Source organism: Sugiyamaella lignohabitans, chromosome A (genome assembly GCF_001640025.1).
Source record: "Sugiyamaella lignohabitans strain CBS 10342 chromosome A, complete sequence".
Classification (NCBI taxonomy): Eukaryota; Fungi; Ascomycota; class Dipodascomycetes; order Dipodascales; family Trichomonascaceae; genus Sugiyamaella; species Sugiyamaella lignohabitans.
The window spans coordinates 4,774,994-4,801,404 of record NC_031672.1 but is presented as its reverse complement, the minus strand read 5'-3'; the positions used below and the strand labels follow the sequence as shown (position 1 = coordinate 4,801,404).

The 26,411-nt window shown below is 42.5% G+C and overlaps 6 protein-coding genes and 2 non-coding genes across 8 annotated transcripts; 7 read left to right on the top strand and 1 right to left on the bottom strand.

The window, feature by feature from the left end:
* Nucleotides 1-219: 219 nt before the first annotated feature.
* AWJ20_1541 (uncharacterized protein) lies at nucleotides 220-843 on the bottom strand (the record flags this gene model as incomplete). The annotated part of the gene is made up of 1 exon (XM_018878430.1): nucleotides 220-843. The coding sequence occupies one exon, from the start codon at nucleotides 841-843 to the stop codon at nucleotides 220-222; it is 624 nt and encodes a 207-aa protein (XP_018735734.1).
* A 1,011-nt stretch (nucleotides 844-1,854) lies between these two features.
* On the top strand, nucleotides 1,855-1,955 carry AWJ20_1540 (the record flags this gene model as incomplete). Its single annotated transcript has 1 exon — nucleotides 1,855-1,955. It is a non-coding gene; the product is annotated as a tRNA-Pro (tRNA).
* A 360-nt stretch (nucleotides 1,956-2,315) lies between these two features.
* Nucleotides 2,316-2,387, top strand: AWJ20_1539 (the record flags this gene model as incomplete). Its single annotated transcript has 1 exon — nucleotides 2,316-2,387. It is a non-coding gene; the product is annotated as a tRNA-Glu (tRNA).
* Nucleotides 2,388-9,171: 6,784 nt separating this feature from the next.
* On the top strand, nucleotides 9,172-9,741 carry RPE1 (ribulose-phosphate 3-epimerase RPE1; the record flags this gene model as incomplete). The annotated part of the gene is made up of 1 exon (XM_018878428.1): nucleotides 9,172-9,741. The coding sequence occupies one exon, from the start codon at nucleotides 9,172-9,174 to the stop codon at nucleotides 9,739-9,741; it is 570 nt and encodes a 189-aa protein (XP_018735733.1).
* A 5,287-nt stretch (nucleotides 9,742-15,028) lies between these two features.
* Nucleotides 15,029-17,704, top strand: AWJ20_1537 (uncharacterized protein; the record flags this gene model as incomplete). The annotated part of the gene is made up of 1 exon (XM_018878427.1): nucleotides 15,029-17,704. The coding sequence occupies one exon, from the start codon at nucleotides 15,029-15,031 to the stop codon at nucleotides 17,702-17,704; it is 2,676 nt and encodes an 891-aa protein (XP_018735732.1).
* A 1,421-nt stretch (nucleotides 17,705-19,125) lies between these two features.
* Nucleotides 19,126-19,881, top strand: IPP1 (inorganic diphosphatase IPP1; the record flags this gene model as incomplete). The annotated part of the gene is made up of 1 exon (XM_018878426.1): nucleotides 19,126-19,881. One exon carries the CDS (start codon nucleotides 19,126-19,128, stop codon nucleotides 19,879-19,881), a length of 756 nt encoding a protein of 251 aa, XP_018735731.1.
* Nucleotides 19,882-20,390: 509 nt separating this feature from the next.
* DSS1 (Dss1p) lies at nucleotides 20,391-23,087 on the top strand (the record flags this gene model as incomplete). The annotated part of the gene is made up of 1 exon (XM_018878425.1): nucleotides 20,391-23,087. The coding sequence occupies one exon, from the start codon at nucleotides 20,391-20,393 to the stop codon at nucleotides 23,085-23,087; it is 2,697 nt and encodes an 898-aa protein (XP_018735730.1).
* Nucleotides 23,088-23,396: 309 nt separating this feature from the next.
* Nucleotides 23,397-26,057, top strand: AWJ20_1534 (uncharacterized protein; the record flags this gene model as incomplete). Its single annotated transcript, XM_018878424.1, has 1 exon — nucleotides 23,397-26,057. The coding sequence occupies one exon, from the start codon at nucleotides 23,397-23,399 to the stop codon at nucleotides 26,055-26,057; it is 2,661 nt and encodes an 886-aa protein (XP_018735729.1).
* Between the last annotated feature and the right edge of the window lie 354 nt (nucleotides 26,058-26,411).

The window sequence follows — 26,411 nt, the reverse complement described above, 5'->3', positions numbered from 1 at the left end:
TTTTATTTTCTTATCTATCTTAGTCTTCATGAATTTCTTCTGATCTCGGTAATGTTTCGAGTTGGCGCTTGTTAGCTCAAAATTGATACAACTTTACACTGGCTCGGTTTTTTTAAAACCAATTCTTGAGAGGGAGAGGTATTTCGTTTATGGGAGTAATAAAGCAACAATATCGGAGCCTACCTCAGTACTATTCTTAATGATACCATTTATTTCTATCTATTTGTGTTGGAAAGCCTTCTCTCCTTGTTCAAATATATAATCAACAGCATGCTCGACAGGTTCGTCAAATAAATAGGGAAGTGCAGGAACCACAGCAAGACCCAGTCCGACGGGTCCATATGTCCTGAGCTTGACATTCTTGATGTTCTTCAATGCCTTGCCTGAATAACGCACCGTGGAATGAATTGTGAATGCTGGTAGGGCCATACTGGCGATTGATTGGAAAACGGCTCGTTTCACAGCAACAAGTCTCCAGTCCGGAGCATCCTCCTTGATCAATTCCTGTTCTTCAGCAGTAAATTCAGGTACTGGCTGCCAAGGTTGCAAACCGGGTCTATAAAGTCCTTGTTGGCGCAGTCTGGCCTTCCAGCCTTCATAAGCGACGTCTCCAATTAGATACGCCCAACTAATACCGTATGCTGTAGTCACAAGACGAGGATGTGCGACTGGTCTGAATGATTCACCAATATCTGAAGTATACGCTACATATCTATGGGTAGCAGATAGAATGGTTCTAAATCTTGCAGCGTAGGCAGCATATCTAATATTGCTATCTGTAGACTCGGGGGCCGTTCCCTCTTGAATTCCCTTGACAATGCTATCCTTACCAGATTCCGACATCCTAGATTATTATTGAACGAGTCTCTGTGCCTTTACTAGTTGTTTGTTAAATGTTCTTGAATGGTTTCTTGGCGAAGAATTTGCCTGCGATTCCAAGGAGACAGGCTTGTTCGTATCGCACATATGCCCATTGGGTTAGGTCTCGGTTTGTCTGTATGTTGAATTTTGTACATTTCCAGAATCGATATTAGGATAATCTGAGGTTAAGTTTCACTGTAATCCTTGTTGTAGGGAATTTCTTGATATTTTAGTTGGCTTATTTCAGATTATATACTAGCTCATATTTCTCAAGATCAATTAAAGTGGAGTAAATACTAATAAACTTCCGAGTATCTTCGGCAATGACGGCTAAAGCTTCCGTTTAATGCTCAAATGATCCACCTGGCATTGTCCACAATGGTCCCAAAACAGGATTAACCATATTTCAGCAAGTCCTCTAATTGAACGAACCTTATAATCCTCATAGATACCTCCTTCTCTATAAATCAATTGATTGAGCTTATTCGCTTCCTTGTCTAGTACCAACAATAACAAACTATGAATTAAATTAAATCCAAGGCACAAGCTATGTCAATGGAATAGATGGCACATTTATATTCAGATCTTGACGTCTTATATTGAGGCGACATCGGATGCATGAATAAATGAATAAATATTGTTTATAGTCCTATACTATACATAATTAATACAATTCAAACAATTTCAAATCCCATCATTTACACATTACCAGGAAGACTGCTCGCATTTTTACCAGATTACAGGCTGTTTACTTTGGCTATCTTGAGAGTGATACCTCGAAATTCGATTCCGGCAGTGCATATTGAGGTGTCTGGGATCACAAATTTCCAGGCAAATCCACGATATTGGCTATATATTAGAGCAGAATACCGAAACACTTTCCTTCCGGGTTTATTTCATAAATCCAGCGCTCAAAATTTTAGAAGAAGCACTACTGGGCTGAGGGGAGACTCGGATAAAGTTAGATCCAGAAAATATTCACGTCAAGAATTTGGCCGTGTGGTCTAGTAGTATGATACTCGCTTTGGGTAGTGATCTTCATTGAAGAACAACACATCTGCGAGTGGTCCAGGGTTCAATTCCCTGCTCGGCCCTTGATTTTTTTTATGATTAGTTCTTCTGTCTTCGAGCTTTCTGCTGATGAAATGATCTTTGAAAGGGACTTTTTTTTCGATTTGAGCATTACTCTCAGCGCTCGTTGGTATTGTTACAAATTGACCAAATGTTTCGAAGGACTCCTGCTTCGCTCGCCTTGGGTTTGCTGCTCAAAAGTGCAGTCAAAGCGGAGATTTGACACCACGGAGATGGTCATACCCCATATTACCAGATGGCAGATGTAATGCGCCCTTACAGTGCCCGACAGAAACTAGGTTTTGAAGAGAGGAGCTCACGAAGCTTCGTTCAGAATCAACTGATTGTATGCGAAAATTGATGTTAAAATCGTACTTACTCAATCCGATATAGTGTAACGGCTAGCACGGTTCGCTTTCACCGAGCAGTTCTGGGTTCGATTCCCAGTATCGGAGTGCAATCCTTTTTTGCTTCTCCTTGTATTGAAAAAAAGCACCTTTATGTTTCATTGTGGCATTCTTATGTCAGATAAGCTCAGTCTTCATTCCCCTGGATCAAGATTAGGTTTTTGTGGTGCCTCCGCCTTCCTGCTGCCTTTTTTTGCTGCCCAATTATTTGCCTGCAACATCAACATTTGGTATCATTTACTAAAGAATGAATTATTAAAGGAATGCTTTGATATATGTGGGAATATGAGGATAGAATAGGAAAACTAGTCTAACTAATGAAAGCCTTGTGACGGGCTTCGATTCATTCCGGTTATTGGAGAAGTGGACGAAGAATAGTGACTGGTGGCTACGCTACCTCGCCGGCCAGCACCTTGTGCAAAACTCGGAGTTCGGCTATGTGTTACGCCTTGATTTTCAATCGGCTCTACAACTACCTTATCAGGTGCAGGATAACAATAGTCTAACAGGGATTCATTGTCATTATCATTTTCGACCATAGTCTTTCTAGAATCTTGCTTTGAGTTGTCGTCGGGTGTGCTATCGCTGCCCGCTCCTTCTCCATCGTAGTGATAAGTACTGGACTTATATTTGGGTCTACGACGTCTCACTAAGAAGACAGCTGCTAATACGCCAACCAAGGCCACAGTTCCAATAGGAACAGAAACAGCTACTGCTACTTTAGACCCATGACTCAAGCTGCTAGGAGCATTATCTGCAGTACCTGTTATTATGGGACCAGGGTCGGTAGTGAATACGAGACCATTACCAGCGATCCATTGTGTGTGAGTGGAAGTGTAGACCGCCACACCCTTTGGATCATGAGAAGTCGTTACAAATACAGTTTCAGTGACCTTGATGATAGATCTACCAGTAGAGTCAGTCTGAACTGTAGATACTGCCTCAGTAGTTGGAGAGGGCGATTTTGTCGGTGAGGGGGATGGTGATAATAGTGACGACGAATGGCTGTCTGACGAAGATGTGACAGAGGAGTCTATAGATATTGACAAAAATGACGAAGAATGCAATGTAGTTGGTATAGATGAAGGAGAGGCTTGAGATGAGGAAGAAGACTCTTCATGGCTAGTAGACAAGGCCGCAGAGTCCGATGTTGACTCTTGGTCCGATGTAGACGACGCCGAAGAAGCAGGAGTAGAAGATGTAAATGAGGTCTGTGTTGTGTCAGAAGTTGATCCAACCAAGTGATCAGATGAGAGGGAGGTAGAATTAGCCACCAACGCCGTCGTCAACGCCGGACTAGAGTTAGAACTTACTATAAATGATGTTGGAGAGTCAGATGAAGATGCAGATAAATTACTTGTTGAGGCCGACGTTTCAGATTGGCTTGTTGATAAGCTTGACGTCTTATCGGACGAACTACCGGCTGAATCGGACTTCTGGGTTCTAGAAGAAGTAGCAGTTGTACCAATTGAAGAGTCCTTATGGGTGCTAGTACTGCTGATAGTAGTAAGAGGAGTACTGGGGCCTGTAGAAATCGGTGTAAGTCTCGACGAAACCAAACTAGCCGAGGAAGTCGCTGACTGAATATCGGTCGAGTTTACTGAGTTGTTAGCTTCACACTTATCTTAGGTACTGAGAGTCAGCCATGAGAAGGTCCTTGCCGAGAACCAGCAGTTCCACAAAGAGGAGATTCATACTTACCAGAAGGGACCTGTAAATCAGCCATGGCTCTTCTCTTAATAACACCACATGAAGTTAATGAAAGGGGAAAAATCAATACAAGAAAAAGAAGTGCAGAAAAGTTGTCGAGACTTCTTATGCTTTTACAAGTCGAGAGACACCTTGTTCAGCACGATTCCCGAGAAAGCAGTTGTACAGTGTAGATCGAAAGGCGGCAGCCAAGAAAGAAATGCAAAAATAGAAATAACAGATATTCTCGTTGAGAAAGACTAAAAAACAAAATGTTAAGATATAACCAAAAATGAAGTCTGCCGTGAAAAGAATAAGCGAAATGGTTTTAAATGGAGTTTCTATTGTTAAATAGTCGACCGCTATCTGTATGTCTAAGGATGTGCATGTGAGGAGAGCATTTCCTTTGTGATTTAATTAAGGGTTGCAGCATGCATGCATTGGCAGATTCAGTTTCTGCAAGTTGCCGATCTATGATACAGAATGGCAGAATACGACGAGAAGTAACCTGTCATAAGCTAAATCGGCCGTCGATTCAAAACCATTCGAACTAAATGGGCATTACGAAGCTACTATGATTACAAGATAACTAACTAGTTATTGGCCGGTTTTGCTCTTGGTTTTTTTTTTTTTTTGGCTTTGCCGGGCGGTTGACAACACAAAGTAACCCGATGATATCATCCCGTTACAAGTTAATTAAGCAAGGCAGACGCAAAAACCTTAATCCAAAGTATAATTGTTATTTTCAGGCCCGCAGAAGCATAGAACTCTATATATGGAACAAATAATTTTGTGTGGTGACAACTTTACCGGAGGTTGCTTTTAATTCTAGAAAAAGGAAAATTCTCAATGGTTAATAATGGCTTCTGCCTGACTCCTAATATTACAACTCGGATTCCAACTATTTTGGCCGTGTTAGGATCAAAATAGGGAGAGCTCACTAGACAGCTGTTTTATGCCTATTTAGTAATTCATTGTGATATCAGGCTAAGCGGGTCACCACTAGTTATCGTGCATGCTTGTTTATACCGTTGCTTATAAGGTCAACAAATTTTGCAGACAGTAGTTGGGAATCTAGGATCCTCTTTAGGTAGGTTGTTTTACCCTCTAACAGCAAGCCTGATATACACTATTTTCTTGGAATGGTGGAACTAACTAAACCGTTATGGGGATAACTCTAATTTTACAGTGCAGTACTCGCCCGTGTGCGGGTATCATGGTTATGGGATCATTTTGATTGTGCCCTACAAAGTAGACATCACATAATAAATATGAAAATGTGGATAATATGTATCAATTGGCTAAGAATAATCATGCCACTTCATAGTTAGCTTACAAGAAAGTGTTTTTAGGCACTAGTATAAACGTAGCAGCTGCTCCAATGGTCCCGCCTACTAGATTCTTAGCCAGGGCATCAACACTAGTCGTGACCCTTTTTGGGTTAGCTACGGTGAACTGCCTAACGCCATGGACACTTGTAGTGGATATACTTCCTGACGATCTTCAAGTGAGTTTGGAGAGCGAGCGAGCATTTTACCTTATAAAAAAATAACACTGCTAACCTAATTCTAGCTTTCCACCGTTCAATGCATTGATGAAGCTTCTGCAAACGAAGATGATTGTAGCAATTCTATCGAGTGCTCTTGCGCACTCCTTCAAACAATTAACATCGAATGTTTCCAGGGTACTGAGAGTGAAGTAAGTAGGGTATGAGAGCAGGAAAGAGGACATGAAACTGACTTTGCGCGCAGGATAACGTTAAGGTTTTGGAAGAAGCAATTCATGAATACTGTAATTCAGGCTATATTGTTGACATAGAGGATCTTGAAGACTCTGAGCTTGATGATGAGCTGTCAGATAACTCTTCAGACATAGAATTGGTACCAGTACGTGTTCTAAATGCCCCACTTGATATCAATCATAATATCGCTCTACAGGCTTTAGTAGACAATCAGGATGAGGACGACAACGATAATGATGGAAACTCAAATCCTTGGACTGGCCATGGCTACGACGACTTGCAGTTAGTTTCTGAAGATGAGACTGATGATGGGGATGAAATGATCGAGGGAAAGTTCTTAGACGTTTCGGAGCCTGCGTACGACCGGGACGATGAATACACTGACGAAATGGACGATAACTTTTTGAAAGTGTCAGCCGTGAACACTCTGGTCAAAGCAAATGACGATGGCTTTGACGAAGGAATTGGAGACATTTTAGAAGATTATTTGAATACCGACTATGACCACTTAATTGCTGACGAGTTGGATGACGACAAATTAATACAAGATTCAGATGATTCAGATTCAGAAAGTTATTTCTATGAAGATAGCAATGACGACAATGGAGACGAACATGATGCTGAGGCTGCTGCAGAATTAGATGAAGACCAATCCCTCCCATACGAAGAATCGCAACCGGCTCAGAATGTACCATTTTATCATTGGCTTCAAAAGTCGGTACCCTATTCATTTCTTCGGGTTGGCCAGGAAGGTCGTCCTCAAAACAGACAACCTATGGCTCGACAACCGTGGATGGGTAACAGAAGACCAGCTCCAGAGCCAAGAAGAGGAGACAGACCGAGTGTAGGGAATGTCTACGTTGTGCCACAACCGCCCACACGAAACCGCTATCCAAATGCCGTTCCTCCTAGATATATGAATGAGGCTAATAAGGGCAAGCCATTTCCTCCACAAGGACCCCATATTTGGCGTTCCAGACTTCCTTATGCAGGATATCAAGGAAGGAACAGGATTGCAGCTCCGTCAACAGTGACTCACACTCTTACACAGACGTTTACCCATACAGTAACGACGAAATCGGTAGTGACAGTTTCAGTCCCTGAGACCAAAACGGTTACTCAGTATGTCACTGGCACTGCAACACCGACTGTGGTAGTCACAGAACCTCCATCAGCTACCAGTACCATAGTCGAAGTGCCAGAGAAGGAACAATCCAATAATGCGATTAGCAGCCCTGTAACCGAGGTATTGCCAGAGACCACAGCAACCAGTATGTATCCAGAACCTGTTACATCGGCTGCTGAAGAAATCAAACCCACAGAGTCTATTGCTGAACCTACGACAAGCCCTTATTGGTCGAATCCAGAAGAGCTTGAACAACCAGTTACCGCTATTGAGAAGGTTCCTCTTGGACTTCCAGCTCACACTTCTGCCGCGATTCACGCTACAACCCAGCTAGTGGAGAAAACTATTAGCGCTAACACTAGCCAAGAGCAAAGCAATCAGTTTATAGTGGCCGTTACAGAGCCAAATAATCAGGAGACTACTGTAAAGAAGCTCATCAAAAGCCCCGCAGTAGTAGCCGTTGATATGAAAATACCAGAGGATATGGAGTCTTTGATAGTTTCAACAGAACCAGAAGAAATGGAAGTATTTGAGACTGATGAGAAAGATGACGAGCAAGAATTGAACTGGGACTCAACCGAGAAAAATGAAATCATGTTCGATTCTACTCTGGCTTTGTCCGACACGGGTTCTAGTGATCTGGTGGATCTCATCACCGATTCTGACACTGGAAATCTTGAAATGGAAGGTGATGAAAATGACGAGGGTGAAGATTTTGAACCCGATTCTGATGAAACGACAGATAGTCCACTATTAGAGAGCTCTAGCAGCGAAGATGTTATGCGAGCAACTCCCTCTGTCAGCGTAGGTGATTCAATGAAGACGAAATACTCTCAACCGATCGAAACAGGTCTAAATCATGATACTACTCCAAGTGGCAGTTCTGTAATGAAATCCTTAGAAAGAAACCCAGATTCTGCCAAGAGTAGTACAATGTTAGAGCCGAAGGTCACTCCTGTCGAAATTGTGACCGAGTATATCACAGAGAGTACGAAGGTGGAACCTGCTCCAGTAACAACCGATATTGCACAGTCTAGATCACAGATTACAAGCGTTACTGCTACCAGTACTGCAGTTGACGAGACTACAATTATTCAAAGTAATGATGAGACAGGTAGCACTAGTGTGACAGTTAAGACGTCTGTGACAGAAGAAACTGTTACAGAAACTGAAGTGCAATCTGAGACAACAACTATCGAGAAAGTCACAGTTACCTTGTCTTCTGCTGAACTAATTGGTACAAAGAGCTTTACTTCACCAGCAGAAACTGGAACGGGAACTATAACTGGAACCGAGACTACAAGCAGCGAGCTTCCGACTGGCAGTGAACTTCAAAGTATTGAGTCTACAAGTGTCGTGAGTACAACTAGTCCAACAAGAGTACCGACACCGTTCGGTGAGCCTAAGATGAACAACTCATCAATGTCCTCTACCATTACCGAAAAGCCAAGTTCCCTTCGAGATAGAAGTACAACCAGGCTATCTAATAGCGAAGAGTCCTCGGCAATCAAGTCCGACTTTCAACTTAAAGATGACGAGGGTATGAGCTCGCAAAGTCCCGCACCGCTCTATTCTAATATGCGACTCTCGCTACCATCAGCGCTCTCTCACTCAGAAAAGCCATTCTGGAAGTCTGCCGAGAGCACATCATCGGGAGCACTGAATAGCAGGATAGATGACACAGCCTATATTTTGGTCATGAGTTGGGCTATAATGGTTTTGCCACTCATAGTTTAGGTTTCCACAGGGAAATGAATTATCACGAGAAATACGTAAAAAAAGTTATAACTAAGCAAGTAACTATTATGAAATACATTTGATAATTTCAAGCTGAAGCTAGATCGGATGGAAAGCCCGTTTTTTTACACTATAAATACTCATGCACATACCCCGACTTCTTTAACGAGGTTGCAATTTAACCCTAGACCCCCACGAAACTGTTGTGTTATTGAATCACAAGTCGAAGTTGAACTTCTACTGATAATATCAGCACATCCTCAACAATATGACTCTGGAAGCAATTGTCGCCCCATCAATTCTATCAGGTAAGTAGAATTACAGAACAGCATACAAGGAGCAGTGATAGTTTAAAGACGAATATCTAGATCCATAGTTAACATCAGGTTTTCGGCGGGCCGGCAGGGTCTTTAGTTATCTATAGTTCCGGCAGGTTATGATGAGCTAGGGACTAACGGAATATAGGTGATTTTGGTGATCTCGGTAGAGATTCACAACGAATTGTCGATGCCGGAGCCGACTGGCTCCATGTTGATATCATGGACGGCAACTTTGTGCCCAATATCTCATTCGGACCTATGGTTGTCAAGGGGCTTAGAAACAAAGTTCCCAAGGAGAAGATATTTTTCGACTGTCATATGATGGTTTCCAATCCTTTGCAATGGATTGATGACATGGCTGCTGCCGGTGGTAACTCGTATACGTTTCACTATGAAGCTTGCTTAGAGCAAAATAATCATGAGGAAGTTATTAAGAAAATCAGAGAGTCTGGTATGAAAGTGGGAATGGCCATTCGTCCTAAGACTCCAGTCGAAGTTGTGTATCCTCTTGTTGACAAGCTCGATATGGTCCTTGTCATGACAGTTGAACCAGGTTTTGGTGGCCAGTCTTTTATGGCAGAGATGATGCCTAAGGTCGAGGACCTTCGTTCCAAATATCCCAATCTTAATGTTGAGGTTGACGGTGGTCTAGGACCAGCGACTGTCAACCAAGCTGCTGAGGCGGGTGCCAATGTAGTTGTAGCTGGTACCAGTGTCTACAAGAGCGAGGATCCTAGCAAAACCATCACTTTGTTGAGGGAAGCTATTAAGAAGCATCTCATCAAATAGTTTCATAGAATATACATATATCCTATAGCATATATTGATATATAAATATATAGTGTGATATTCACATTTATTCATCAGGCCCCCACCCCTGATATCATGATGATATATCTGCGGGACTGCTTTGCCAATCAGCCGTGCACCCCTGAGATCTCCTCAATGGGCCAGTACCTACAGAGGGAGAATCTCAGGTATCTATCAACCGGTCTTCGCTATTCGGAGAGATACACACCATTTATCTAGAGCTTAACTGAATTAATTTTTTGTTTCATTTCCTATCTATCTCCACTTTAGATATCATAATTCTCCTTAGCTCTTTACTGCATTGAAACAACTGACTATCGTTATGGTTAAAAGATGTCCATAATCGAGTGCACATTATCAGCCAGTATATGGAACTATATTCAAAATATTCAAATATTCAAATATTCAAATATGTATATATCGCAATTCATGCTTGAATCAGGTACTGAGAGTGGAAACCTGGAACAAACATGGGACAAACTAAAAAAAGAGCCAATGTTAAAAAGAAGCGGTCTCGAGTGTCTCAGACCAAAAGAAAGCAACGGTCTCGAGAGACAGAATCTCCAGCAAAAGTTAAGGAGGACGTATTTACGAGGAAGAAGCGGCAAGACAACCTTGACGATAATGACATTAAAGTTCTATACGATACAGAAGAAGTAACGGTTATCAACTGCGCCCCCTCAGATGTTGCAGTCGACAATCATCAACATTCTCAAATTGGCGCCAATAGCAAAGAAAATGAAGTCAATTCCGATTCTGACTTGATTACCTTTTTAGAGGGGCTTAGCATAGAAGAAGAAACTTCTGGGAATGACTCTATGAACAATTACGTGGTTGACCTGGTTGACCCAGAGACGAAGAACGAAGTACAGATAGAACGTCATGACCCTGCAGATAAACTGATTACACGTCCTTTAGCCGGATACAGAACAGAAGACAATGTTCGCCAGGCGAGCAGTGCAGCGATTGCGAGACCGCGAACCCGCAAATCAGCAGTGGCCAAAAGAGGCAAGGAAACACGAAGAGCTCGCATCAAGCGACACATTTCACTAGCCCGGATCACTGCCAATATGGCGCATCTCTTTTCCATCTTCACCACTGCTTAACCGTGCTCATCACGTCCAGCAAAATACAACTTTGATCATCATAAGTCGTATTGGCGGTATCCTAGCAACACCCGAGACTTAACCGCTGTCTCCACAACTCTCCCTGGACAATGCTAGTAGTATAGTTTGATAGTTAGGATGCTAGGTACAGCACTGCACTGTATATTACACAATGCACAGTCTCTAATCTATAATATAAAGTAGTTAGTCTTAGTGGGTAATGTATAGTGTGGCACACAATAGTAAAAGCAACCTGTACCGCGTCCATATGAAGACAGTCGAAACACATGCCCGAATATTAAGACCCTGGCAGCAGCAGGAGCATACACGGCCGTCAATGCCACGCCACAAGGATTCAACTCCCCGGTTGCCATGGTCTGTACTGTTTCATACGCCGGATACGTCTGAGACATTGGTCACACGAGTAAAACATCCGGCGGATGCTGCTGCTGCGACCGCGACTCGAGCGAAGCGAGAGGAGCAGCGGGGTCTGGGGCGGGACCCCAGCCGCCGGAGGGACATTCCCCGACCCCCGCGGTGCCTCCGGCGGCTGGGGCGGAGCCCCAGACCCCGCTGCTCCTCTCGCTTCGCTCGAGTCGGTCGCGTGCGGTGGGGAGGGTTAGACTGGCGGTGGGCATGCGTCAGCCCGATTACAGGCGAGGCCGCCTGTCACGCACCCTGCCCATTTTATCTGCAACAAAGGGAACGCGCTCTAGAGCAAGCCCACCGCGGCCAGCAGGACTAGAGCCACGGCGAGTCTCGGTCTGACGGCTACTGACTGCCGGCTGAGACACAGTCGGCAACCAGCCAGCTGGACCAACAGAGAAACCGCCAGAACGAGCCAGCAGCTCACCAGCTGGTGAGCTTCGAAGACCCCTCGCTTGGTGAACCCTCTCCCCCCCTCCCCCCCTCCCCCCCTCCCCCCGTTCACGGTCCTAGCAGACTCCTGCGAAGCAGGAGCCACGGGGTCTGGGGCAGCGCCCCAGCCGCCGGAGGCAGCCGTGGCTCATAGTGGGCAGCGAACAGCGACGGTCGGAAATACTGGGATTGTGTGGCGGCGCATGGCCGTGCTAGGATGTAGCGACATTATTCCGGGTTCCAGAGGGCGTGTCTCACAGGATGAGGTAACAATGTTCCAGATCAAGTTCCACCGCCAGATGTCTCAGTTGAACAACAGACAGAAGAAGGTTTGCTTCTGGTACGGCTCTGACCACCGCCGCAGGTCGACTGGTGCTGAATCAGAAAACAATGTCGATAAATGGGTCTGTTGACAGGGAGAAGCCACAGAATTGGTCTGGACTGGATTGGCGCCACAGCCACCGGACACCGACCGACTGCTGCTGCTGCTGCTGCTGCGTTTTTGCAGCTGCTAGCAGAGGTCCGGCGCCAGTCCGTAGTGACTATCTATCTCACGCTGCCCTGTCATCAGGGTGACTTGGTATGTGCTTAAGATCCGCAAAATGATCGCCAGACGCTAATGATGCATACATAAAAAGTAACGAAAAGCTTCTTTAAACTCGACCCCGCCCGTAGCTTGGTAAGAACAAGATCCTGCTTGACAGATCGAGATTTGGCATCATCGGATTGGTATGTTTCCGGTTGAAGCCTGCCACGACGCTAGTATTGGGACAATGACAATGGGACTATGAGACAAAAATAATACAAATTGACAAAGAGGGGTGGTGCGGCATCGGGGAGATGAATTTTTAGTTTCCACACAATACGGCCCGGTGTACCCTGCCAGCTATAGTAGATGCCTTTTACAGCGGACATGTATAATGATGTATTTACATGTGGCAAAGTGGGTTTCCGTGATATGATCAATCGCTGAATGTAGCTGGATGAGTTAGTAGGAGTATGTAGCTGCGTTAGTGTCTAGTCGTGTTAGCGAGCATGGCTGTAATAGTGTCTTATCGTGTAGTATGGCTGTGTTAGTTACGATTGTTGTTCGAGTAGGTAGCTGAAATAGTAGTTAGTAGTGAAGTCGAGACACCAAAATAGACAGACTGGTTGACTAGAGAGTAAGGTTGCCAGAATTAGTGCTTTCAAAAGTTTTCAACGTGCTAACTAATAAGAGCCTGGAACAAAAGCGACATCAGCACAATCCAGGGGTCATAATATGGTCTTGCTCTATAGTCTAGAGACAGACTGGCGCTAGTGGCCCCTGTGTCAGGGGGGCAGCACGTGACACGGCAAACTAATGGCAATCGCTGAGACACTACAGTCATGATGCTGTATGACCAAAGTGCAGTTGTAACATGTGTCCAGAGTGAGAAACAAAAATCCGAGCGTCATGAGTATACAGATGTGATCTGAGATATACAGCCTGGAGTATGTGAAATATACACGCTGCTGGTGTATGTAATGTAATATCGTACGTACGTACGTAAACTTCTTCTTCTAGAGGTTATGCAGTTAAGTACCCATGGTGGTTTGTTTAGATAGGAGGGGTTCACTGTTACCCCGATAGGATGTAAATGATAGATGGCTGCCACGGTTTAAAACTTAGGTTAACTGACCGTTGTCCCGAGCTGCAACATGCCCGAGGGAACTGATGATATCCGGCTTAAGGTGGTATAGCCCGAATTATAGTAATAACGATAACTTTAAACCAGTGTATGTTATTTGTGTATTTATTACCACTGCTCACAGCTCATTTTCGCCCCACCGCCAATCTGTGAATCAATTTAGCAGCAGGCAGCTAATTTGGGTATTGGACGTAGATCAAATGTTAATTTTTGCTAAGATCAGCGAGCCTGCAGCCTTAGATTCTGAGAGGGGTAGTGTGGGATGAAAACGAACCCTAGTTGACTACATCACAGTAGCACCACGGATATAAGGACCAAATCCATAGTCCAAAGCGGCGGGCGGCTCCATTTTCTTTTTAGTTTGTTTTACAGATAATGATTTTTAGGAGTTTACTAAGGGTAGTAGACTATTGGTGAAATAGTAGTGGATCATTAGTGAGTAGTCTTGATTTAAATTTAAAAGCATGACTCAACAGTCAGACCAAACACGTTGGCACAAGCTTTGATTGGCAATAAATCCAACACAAGACTCCTGACTTGAATACAGCATAGGATTCTGTCTGAGTATAACGACAGATTTATTAGAGGGGTGCAGGAAGCACGGCAGACAAAACAAAATACATACAAAAATGCAATATAAAAAAATAAAAAAAAATAAAAAAAAAATTTTACCCACTACAGAAGAGAGCCTGAGCGTCAACACAACTCAAATCATTACATATATGTTTTGTTTTTTATGGGCGTACCCATTGACAACTTGCTTATACAGCTACAGCACACTCTATCTCACAACCCCGTCCCAAATTAGCTACTGGTGCAAAGGGTTGCACCTTCAAAGCAATCTGGCAAACTTAGATACTTACATATCCTATCGGTAACAAACAAAAACTACCGGTTTAAGACAGACAGGGCTCTAAGTATAATGGGGAAATAAGACTTGTTCTTTTCCGTCCATCTAGAAAATTTCGTTTAAATCATTTCTCCCTAGTTCTTATTAAAGATACCTTTTGGTGGCTATTTGGTTTGATTAATTTTTTTTTTATTCTGGCTCATTTATGATAAGTTTGGTACTACCTACCAAGCCCATTGATAGTATTTGGTAAATTCGCTAGATCGTGGGATCTTTATTTTATTACGACTATTATTATTGTTATTATAATATTTCATATTTTCAACGCCTATTAAACTCAGGTTGTTTTAAGTTTGATTCCAAAAATCACGCCTGGCTGATAGTTATAGCTAATACCTACAGCTACTGATTAGATTGTAAGTGATTGATTGATTGATAACCTTTTTGTCTAAGATTATTCCAAAGATCTATAGATTTTGGGAGTGATTTATAGCATATTGGCAACCTATTGCATGGTACATTTGGGCCTGTCTACTATCACAGATGAGACACGGAGAACTAGTCACCACCACAAAGGCTAATTCGAGTTAACCCTAGTTGTGTCTGACTTGTGACTGACTTATGACTGGCTGTGTTAAAGGATTTTTCTTTGTGACCCTGTCAAATAGCCACTTTTTGCTTTTTACCTCCACGGCTCTGTAGCTCTAACAAGAATTCTAGTCCACACTGCCGTTTCCGCATGATTGTAGATATTCTCTAAACCAATCTCGTTTGTGCTCAACATGCCGTCATTTAAACGGTCAAGTACCAAATCAGCAGGCGCTGGGTCTGAATCGGCATCGGGGTCAAAACAACCATCTTCTGGTAATCTAAACGCTGTATCCAAAAAGCCAATGGCAAGCTCTGATAACTCACTACCCATGGCTTTCATGCACCCGCACCATTATTATCTCCCCCAACCAATACCTCAGCCGATTCGAAAAACCCCACCTCAATCACTTGCAAAAACGAGTCAAGAATCGTTCAAAGAACCCAACTATACGACAAATTCCAACCCCTCTTCAAGAGATGGAAGCCACGGACGAAGTAACAGTTTCAGCAATACTGAATCACTATCGACCAGTCCTACGAATACCAGTTGTCTGATAGGTTCCTCGTCATCATCGAAGAAAGAACACCATTCACCAACCGCCTCGATATCCGCTTCTTCATCTAATTCTAGTCACCCAAAACAACCTGTCTTATCGCATTTCTTTTCATCACGAAAATCTAGAATTGCTTCTATATCACGCAACTCATCGCCATCACTTTCAGAAGACGATGCGAGTTCTGTGAATTCAACGAAGGAGCCTTCTAGTACACATCGACCTTTGATGTTTTTCGGAGGGGGTGGTAGTGGCAACAATGGCAGCTCATCTCAACGGAATCGTTCAAATTCACAACCTCAGATTAGCGACCCATCTCATTTATCATCCTATCGTACGCTGTCAACTGAAGATGAAGATTGTCATCTTCGAGTGCCCCGTAAAACTAATACCAGTCCACCAATGCACATTGCACATGACTCGCTTCCTTCAACTACCGACAGCCGATATGCAACCAGTCCGGTTACTACAACTGATATGTCCAATGGTGTTCGGTCTAACTCAGTAATGTCCACTGACAGCAGTCTTGGATACAGACGTAACAGCAGTGTCAGCCAAGATACCAATCCCGTTAGTTTTGGCAGCCTCGCCAGCCCTCCTGGTGGTGCTTATCGAAAGAAGAGTGATGCTGGCCTGCTAACACCACAGACTACTGTTCTTGGAGAAGGAATTAGAACTGGCTCAATATCTGCTGGTTCTACATCGCCTGCCAAATCGAGTGGGAATACGACTGCTCCTGGCACCCCTTCAATTGCTATTCAACCTAATAATACTCCCGAGGCTCTTGTCGGTAATGTCTTGGAAAATTACTACACACAACTAGCCACGAAGCAGAAAAATGACAATGCTGCTAGAGCTGCCAGTGCATCCAGCCACTCCTCTACACCCACAGCCTCAACACTACCCACCCCGCCTGCTGATGCCCAAAATCAAGATATGTCCCCTAAATCTCACCCTCTGCAGTCATCTACACCCTCAATTCAATTTTTGTCGCTTGGTTCCAGCAGTCTAGCTCCCAATGTCGCCATCGGAACTCCTATAATCAGATCAACCTCAGAAAATGGTTCCGAACCAGCACCGATTAAAGTACCTAGCACGAACAGAACAAGATCTACTGGCAGTGCGTCTCCATTATCCTCGTCCTTAGGCACCGCCACTTCGGTGGCAGGCCTAGGTTCTGCAACATATATGAACAAAGTATCAGACCATTTGAATTTAGAATCATCGTCTTCGACATCATCTCTACCGCCAAGGAAGCTTTCTCAAGTTAGCCAGTTGAGCCAAGTCAGTGCAGCTTCTTCGGCAGGCTCTCTTCCTGGAACCACTTCGTCTACCCCTAGAAATACCGGTAGATCCACCTCATCTCCTACGTCCGATGTCGCAAGCGCGAATAAAATGGTTTGGGAAATGTTTGTCAAATTTGTTAGCAATAGTCGACTATCTGACTCTTTGATATATGCTGCAACTCGTAAAGAAGCTTGGCTACAATATTCTGATACGGGTTTCAGGAACACACATATTATTGAACTATGGCTTATGATGGCTTTGAGATTCCTGTTCCAGAACCAACTATTATTCTCACCAAAGGCATTAGAAGCGGTTGCAGAATCATCTGGTAAGTGCGTGCTTGATATCCAAGGAGTGTTTAAGGACCATTGGGCATGGCAACTCGCTATAGATCATCCAGATGCTATGGTGTACGGATTGAAGTTTGACCCTTCTCAAACAACATACTCCTCCCCACCTAACCACGAAGGGCCCGCTAATTATATTCCATTTGTTGGCCATTCTCTCAGCCAGTTGCCATTTGATGACAATTTTTTTGATGTTATCAGTGCAAAGACTTTATGGTATCTACTGAAATCAGACCAATGGGATGTTGTTATAAAAGAGCTGTACAGAATCCTTAAACCTGGTGGTGTCATTGAATTACTGATTTCTGATTACACACTACTGAACCGGAGTCCCATTGATCAAAACCTCTGGGACAGATATCAAGATGGTGTTCTGGCTAGAAATATTGAACCTTTCCCATCATACAAATGTGCAGCTAGATTGCACAATGCTGGTTTCCAAGATATTCACCGAGCAATGGTAGCACTACCACGCGCATGGGGTGGTCAAATTGGTCAACTGACTGATTTATTGTCATCTTATTACACTTTATCTTTGGTAAAGTATTTCAGTGACTTTCAACCTCACGAAGTAGAAGCATTTAAGTACCGTTCAAAACATGCTATTGAGATGCACCATTACGAAGCTGGAAGTATTTTCTTGTTTTATGGTACAAAGCCGGAACCACAAAATAAATAAACCCATGACTTAACGATTGATGTCCTAATATTTGATGTTTAAAAACCTATCTAGTATATATATGTATATATATTAATGACAATTTTTTTTATTAATAGCCTCAAAAAAATTACAATTTATTACTAGTCCCAATTATTATGGATAATGCAAGTGTTATTAAGTTCAGCATTGTACTTACTTCTGCGGTCGCCCTTATATCTTGGAGAGCACTTTTCACATACTATTGTGTAATTCTCCATGCTCCCGCCATATTCGACTTGGTTACCAGGGTCGGGATAGACGAAATCATAGCCTTCTGCTACAATGCAAGTTCCCGGGAGTTGTGCTACGAACATCTCAGGGCCATCAAACTCATCACCATCATCATCTATCGCGGGATTGATTATCTCTACCCAGGCACAGTTTTGATATAGATCCCGGTTTCCATTGTGAGAAATCCATGACCACGATAGCAATGCACTACCCGACGGTGCTGTCCTTGGAACAATAAAATCATAATTATATTTCAAAGGACATCCTCCTATTATTGATTTGACCACAGTGAAGGATCGACCAGCGTCGTAAGAAAGGGAGATCTGACACGATCCTCCCTCATGATGGGCAGCCCCTTCTATACTTCAATTGTTAGCCCTGGCTATTCGCTAGTTTTTGTAGATGACTACCTACGTAAGCTTTTGCTTTTCTCCCACTAAATATCTAGCTGTGGGTCTATATGGCTCACTTAGATGATACCCTTTACAAGGAAATATGCCGAGGGGATCGTTATATGAATAGTCAACATGTGCAAAATTATAAAATCGATTGTATTTAGATTTAATGGGAGCAGGCATAACCATTTCCATGTGTGCCGCCAACGGTTTGATAAATTGGATTATGAAGAAAAACAAAACCAAATACCTGTGAATCATTGTTGTCTTAACATTATTTTTACAAAAGTTTAATAATTTTGATATGGATGATATACATTATAATTTTAGGATATAATCATGATTTGAGATCCTCTGTCGCATGAATTCAGAATGTGCAGATTGGATGTGTATAAACATAGGGTGTTCTCAGGGGTAATCACCCGATAAGATAGATGTTAGGGTAAAATATTGAGCATCTTCCGCGAATATTCCGAGATCGATTAAGCTTAACAAGATCTTGAGTTGGTAATTATATAACCGAAACTGCCCAAGAATTTGGAAATAAATACTCAACATCTGTTATATTTGTTACAGCTGGCCGTACTAATCTAAAAGTTAGCGGTCGGACTACTGGGTGAGATAAAGATCGACGAGCAAAGAGCAATCCCAGCTTGGGGTCAAAATATACTAGTATTTAAGTAGTGTTTTAAGGGACAACTTGGCGCGATTTTAAATATGAGTTTTCTGTCTAAAATTTCTCGGCAATCGCCCTTATTACCTTCGAAAAGACTCATGCCTTTCCAGATGTCCAGATTATCGTCAAGTTTCACAGCTCGCCTGGTTGGTGAACCAGATTCAGCTTCTTACCGGGCTTACCTTCAAGATAGCGACGGTAACCCGCTGTCAGCTATACATGATATTCCATATAAAGCAAACGAAGGGAAGGAAAATGGTGTATATAATATGATTGTGGAAGTTCCCAGATGGACCAACGCCAAATTGGAAATATCAAGATCGGAGGAGTTAAACCCTATTTTACAAGATACTAAAAAAGGGAAATTACGATATGTAGCCAACGTCTTTCCTTACAAGGGATATATTCATAATTATGGGGCTATTCCTCAGACCTGGGAAGATCCAAAACATATCGATCCAGAGACCAAGACAGCTGGTGATTGTGATCCAATTGATGTATGTGAAATAGGCGAGTCAATTGGGTACACTGGACAAGTTAAGGAAGTCAAGGTTTTGGGTTGTATGCCTTTGATTGACGAGGGCGAGACTGATTGGAAAGTGCTGGCAATTTCCGTGGATGATCCGTTGTCCCAGCATCTAAATGATATTGAGGATATTGAAAAATATTGCCCTGGTCTGTTAGATGCTACCACAAGCTGGTTCCGCAATTACAAAGTTCCTGATGGGAAAGACAAAAACACTGTGGGAGCTGTCAAGAACCGCACTGATACTATTCGAATTATCGAGGAGTGTCATGGTGCTTGGAAGGGTCTGATAAAGAGAGAAGACAATCAATTTGGTATCAATGAGTAAGTTTCGAATTATGAAAAAGTGCAATAGCCAACCTTCCAACCTCTGACTGTAAGATTTACTAACAAGCTAAGAACTAATACTACCTTGGAAAACACTCCTGGCTATAAGGAAAAAGCCGGTATGAAAGTTCCTGAAGGTAAAACTATTACCGGTAAAGAGCCTACTCCACAACCAGAAAAATGGCACTATGTAAAGTAAAAACTCAAATCGATACTTACGACTGTTATATAGCATGAACACACCTGTAGGATCTTACCAAAAATTTTGTACAGTCGAACATAATTGTATTATAGTTTTCCCTACTTACCGAGTTTTATCCCATCGTATTATCGCTCGCTTCGACTCATTCACATCACAGTTTTTCAATCAACGATAAATTTCTCTATAAATATCACTTACTACCCCTGAGATTTCCTAATTAAATCACGTGATCATCCCGAAGATTTTGCCCTCATCGGAAATGTAGCAGGAAATCATCCAAACTAAAGACGTTTTCAACGAGATGAGATATGAGGGTGAAGGGTCTCAGAAGTATCTCACTGGGTCCTCTGACTCCCACACAACGTGGCGCAAGGTGCCTGAGCTCTATTGTTCCGAGTCAAGAAAGATCAAATGGATTCCAGAAAATCGATGATCCTTTGGTTGGATCGAATCACTTCAACTCCGAAGAAAACACTAATGTAATACCACCCCTCAGCTATAGGGAAATTCTCAGTGGGATAGAGAAAAGGAGCGCTAGTTATTACAAAGTACAAGCAGGTAGATATGCCCCAAGCAAGAACATAATTCGCGAGTTTGGGCAGGTCTCATACAATGATTTTACTAGCCCACCTGCTATTGGAGATCTGGTCCTGTCCAAATACTCGGGCCCAATCGTTTTATTGCAAAGACCGAAAGATAAAGTCAAGGATAGTAATGTGGAAATTTCACACTTAGCTTCCTATGAAAAGGATTTTCTAGCGTGTACTGCATCGGGGCTAATAATAGGTGTGAACAAATCAGAAATCATATTCAACATGGGGCAGTTAACGGCGAGTACAGTGCTAAATACATGTATACAACATGTGGAATCTGACGGGACTACTGTATTGTGCTTGGATAATGTCATGAAACGGGCTGTTTGTCCCGTCCTCAGGAAGCTAGTTACAGATAAATACGCAAACTGGGACGAGCTCCTTCCTGTAGTCGAACAGCTTGTCAATGGTATTAGTCGGAGCAGTAGAGTATCAGCAGTAAATGTTCCCTTTTTTCAATTGGCACAAGAAGTAGACAGATGTGTTAAACTGCAGAACAACTCGACACAACCGATATCGGCCGTAATACTGCAAATAATATCTAACCTGGTTGGACAATTTCCTCCTGAACAGGGCTCATTGAACTCATCAACAGTATCTGCTAACTTGCTCTATTCTCTGTACGAGGCGGTGCAAATGGTTTTTGACAGACGATTAATCATAAATTCGAAAGATGCTATCTTAACAGTTTTACCGAAAGTAGAGGTTGAAAATTTCGATAACGCCTTGTCAGAGGCTAAAAAGAAACCTAGGAAAGTGCTGAAGGAATTGGAAGGTGACCTAAAGAAATCGTCAACAGATAATCCTAATCCTCTGATAAGACGATATGCCTTGGGTGATATAAACCCCCATGACGTGTATGCTCAATCGGCTGCTATGTCTTTGTTGAGAAAACTTCCACCAGCTATACTGAATAACGAGGAAGTCTCACCAACAAGTGCATTAATTATACAAGACCAACTTGGGCTTATGAACAAAGAACAGGGACCATTTTTTGGTTCTCATGTATATGACTTTTTACGTGAGTCTACGAGCGTCGTCAGTCCTGTCTCCTTTGGCCCGCTTGAGTACGACAGAATGGATAAAATCCGTGAAGACTTGGGAACGACAATTCCAGTGTATTGCATTGATGCTGCTGGAAGCCACGAAATCGATGATGGCATTTCTATTACTAATTTATTAGGATCACAAGTTCTCGTAGGACTGCATATTGCGGACCCAACCTCCAGTTTCAAAGATCTCGGGGACGATTTACTTAAATCTGCATATAAACAAAGCTCAACTGCATACTTTCCCAAGGGACCAATTACCATGTTCCCGACTGAATTCACACAAAAGTTCTCATTGGAAAACGGATTAGGATCTAGAAGATGTCTCACCATATCATTTATTTATGATGAAGTCGATAGGAAAGTTGTTGAAGGTTCTCTAGATATTCGACCTCAGTCAATCAACAAGGTAGTAAACATTACCTACGATGAAGTGAACAGCATTCTAGACAAACAAGACGACTTGGGGGAAGCCGCCCAGGATTTAAAGAGGCTGCATAGGATTTCCAACACTTTGTTAAAAAAGAGAGTGGAAAATGGGGCAATAAACCTAAGTATAAATTCTGCAGCGGTGAGGATAGACACTGAAATGGACAGGGAGATCGAAGCTGATAATGAAGTTGAGGATCTGGCCGACGTAAAGGTGTCTATAGATATCTCAACATCACCTTCTCATATTTTGGTATCTGAACTGATGATTGCCGCAAATAGCCAAGTAGCTGCATTTACTAGAAAGGCCTCTATTCCTAACATATACCGGAGGCAAGAAGTTGTGTTCCCCCCTGGCACTCAAAGACCGGATATTTCTAAAGGGTTTTCGGAGGAAAATAGCTTCAAAATTTTGGAGGCTATGAGACCGTCAACTTTATCTGTGAATCCTGGATTGCATCAATCACTGGGAGTTTCTGAATACTGTGGAGCAACATCTCCTTTACGTCGTTTTCAAGATATCATAACCCACTGGCAAGTATATTCGCACCTACTAGGCGATAACGGTAGACAGCAAATGTTGTCCCTAGTGCAATTAGATACGATCTCATTAAAATTACAAGCTATGCAAACACTTATTAAAACGGCTCAAAGGGACTCATTGAATTTTTGGGTTTTGAAGAAGATTGAGAAAGGGCATCTGGGTGGCCCAAAGAAACAGTTGCGTTGCACCGTCGCTTCCAGACCCTTACTAGGATCCTCGCACCAACGTGTATCTTTATCAGATTGGGGAATTTACGGAATAATAGAGGTGGAGAAGCCTCTCATACTGGGAGAAAAGATCTTGTGCGAAATTCGCACCGTCAACCCGATTTCCAGAACTCTTTTGCTGCAATATGCACATGAACCTTTCGATCTGCTTTTCCCTGAGTAAGTTGAATACAGATAGCATATCTTATTCGGGGGTGTATCTTGTAAATCGATATTTAACACCACAATTTATTGTATATATAGAAGTGTTTAATTTATTATTGTTCTAAATTATAGAATTTTTATTATTACGATAAGCAGTCGGCCGCTGTCAGCTTATAACCTATGATTTCAGCACGGCTTGTGATTAACGACACATGCATATGTTTAATGCTATTCTTATAATACTGTGATCGCAGACGTACATAGTTTGTTGGTTGGATTAGCCCTATTTTGATGCCTCTGTTTCGACATCAGGCCTTGAAATTTTAGAATGAGAAATCCACTAATCTATGGGTTACTAAGGTTGACCTATATATGGTCAATTGGCTTATTTCTTAGCTGTAGCCTGATTTTTCAAGGGGTCCTCGGGAATCAACATGACACTCCTGACATTCCATTGGAGATTGATCTGAAGGCTCCCTGGGAGACTCATCCTTTTGTACTTGATGTACTTGAGGCAATTGCAGCTGAGAATCCTCAAGCATACTTCACCACAGTATCTGCCTTTGCTACAGTGCTTGAGGAGAGATCAAGCGAGAATCTCGGTCAGTTAACCGACAAGGAGACACATGACTTTCTTTTAGAACATGCGCTCAAAACAAATTCATTAACCGAAGAACAGATAGCATATGTTGAATTATCACTGGCATCTCACAGATATTCCGCATTGATTGAAGCACAATACCAGTACTTCAAGATTTGGTCTGGGGCCGAAGTTCAAAGAGCCGCCTCAGCTGAAAACTGCGAAAACGTGTTTGTTTACAACAACGAAGTCAGCTGTGATACTGATACTGTGTTTGCATTGAAAACTGTTACAAAGGCTGATAACTCTAATATTGAATTGCTTCCCACTGATAGGCTCATTGGTGCAAGAAAAGATGCTCCAATTGCTGTCTTGTACGCGGACTTAGAGTCAGAATCTTTTGGCATTTTCCACACTCATTTAATTTCTGCTGCATTACAAGGAAAAATTCAGTATATTTTACGGTACAAGCCTCTAGTCCGACCTCACAAAAGCGAGCGTGAGACCCTCACTGGTTATGGTGTTGAATTGAATCTTAAGAGAACAGACTATCTCGTAATCGATGATAGATCCACGAAGAAAGATGATAAGAACGAACAGACTGGCGAACCCTCACAGTATGAGCAGCTGAGAGAGGCAACAAGCAAAGCCGCATTAGATAAAAACGATATTCCCATGCTAGGCTACAAGGCGGCAAACTACGTTTTATCTAGTGACAACCCCACCGAAGCATTGATAAATGTTACTTTAGATTTCCCCAAATACGCGAAAATTGTATCCCAACTTGAGTCTGAAAAGGGCGTAGCTAAAGATGTTCTTTTCAATACTGAAAATAGAATCCTGGGTTCTGGTCAAAATGCGATCCTAATCAATGGAGCTCCTGCGTTCACTAACAACGAGAGCCCGTTTGATTTGCTAGATGCTTTAGACCGTGAAAGAACCCATATTAAGAAGCTGATGGAATTTGGATTTGAACCCTCGATAGCAGCAGACCTGATAATGAAAAACTTAGTCGGTGATGCACTAGATGAATCTCCCCTACAGCGCTATGATTACAGAACTGAATCTTTAATTTGGCTGAATGATATCGAAAAAGATCCTCGCTTTAGTTCATGGTCTACAGATATCAATGAGCTATTAGAACCTCTGGAATCGCCAGGACAACTCCACCCAATTCGCCATAATATCAACAGCTTGGTGTTTGCATTGGATATCACTGATCCTGCTTTCCTAAATACTTTTATCCAGTCCACTAGTCTTGTAAGTCGTGGTATACCGATACAATTAGGTATTATCCCTTTAGTTGTTGACGATACTACCGAAGAAATTGCGAAGCACTTATATTATCTGTATAAATATGCAGTTTCTGCCAACCCAAAGGCTCTTCAAACATACTTGAGTCATTTATTGTCTCAAGTTGAGGCGGTCCAAGCATTTAGAAGCGCGCTTCAAGTGGATACAGTTACATTTGAGACCATTTTGAGTGATCTGTCAGGGAGTGGAGTTCAGTCTGCCATAGATCAGACCAAGCAATGGATGTCGGATTTCGACGTAGAGAAATCAAGTTCGATGCTAACATTTGCTAACGGTGTCCTTATGAACAACGTTAAAAATATCTTAATGGAGGCTTCCTTTGTATTTAGCCGAGATCTTCAAGAAATTAGAAAGCTGATAGCCTCAGGATCGTATACTTATAATGCAAAGAGTGGCGACGAGATCCTTCGAGATCGATTGATTTCTGGTGGTTTAAAAAGAAGAAATGCAATCATCAACCCTCCAGAGGGTTCGCCTGCTGCATACGTGGATATCACAGAGTTTGAAAAAGCTTTTGAAGAAGCAGGGTTGTCTGTGCCCAGTATCAATAGTGTACGCAATCAAGCCTCAGATTCATACACGACCGTTTGGTTGTTGGGAGATTTAGATAATGATAATACTTTGCAGCAGTTACTTGAGCTTTTCAAATTCATGGATTCACAGGAGACTCAAGGCTTCAATTTGAGAGTGAAAGTAGTCCCAACGAGCGAGAATCCTGGGGAGAGTGGCAAAGGCTCGAACCTGGTTTCTCTATTGAACAACATGAATGAAATGTCGGAAACGGAACGAGTGGATGCTATCCGCCAATTTTTACACCCCTATGATAGTGAAAACTTGCAGAAAGTGTTTAACATGGCTTCACACTATGGAAGTAAATTAGAGGGGAGAAAGATTATTGAAAAATTTACTACCGCACTAAAAAGTTATCCCACATTTTCAAATGGCTTGCACGTTATCTTTGCTGGTAGACATCTTGACATCCCTAGCGAGACATATTTGACGGACATTGATTTGGAGATGTTATTTGCCATGGAGCAGAAGAGGATTGGTTCTATTGTGAGTCAATCAAAGGAATACATAAAATCTGAAGGGTAAGTGCTGAAGCGAGTGCTGATTTACGGTAGATACTAACAAATCTAGGGACTTGTATGACATCTACGATAGACTTGTTTCTCTTTATACAACAACATACAGCGTGGAAGGGACTCACAGAATTACCACCTCGACATGGCATATTTCGAACTCGACTGTCAACTTCACAGATGCAACTCGGGATAAAGACGCCTTTCTTCACCTTCTAGTTGTTATTGATCCACTAAGTGAAAAGGGACAGGAGTATGTATCGTTAATCTCATCTCTAAAGGATTTACCTATTTCAGTCAGAGTCGTCTTAAATCCTAAGTCCATAGAAGGAGATGATGTCCCTCTTAAAAGATTTTATAGACTATT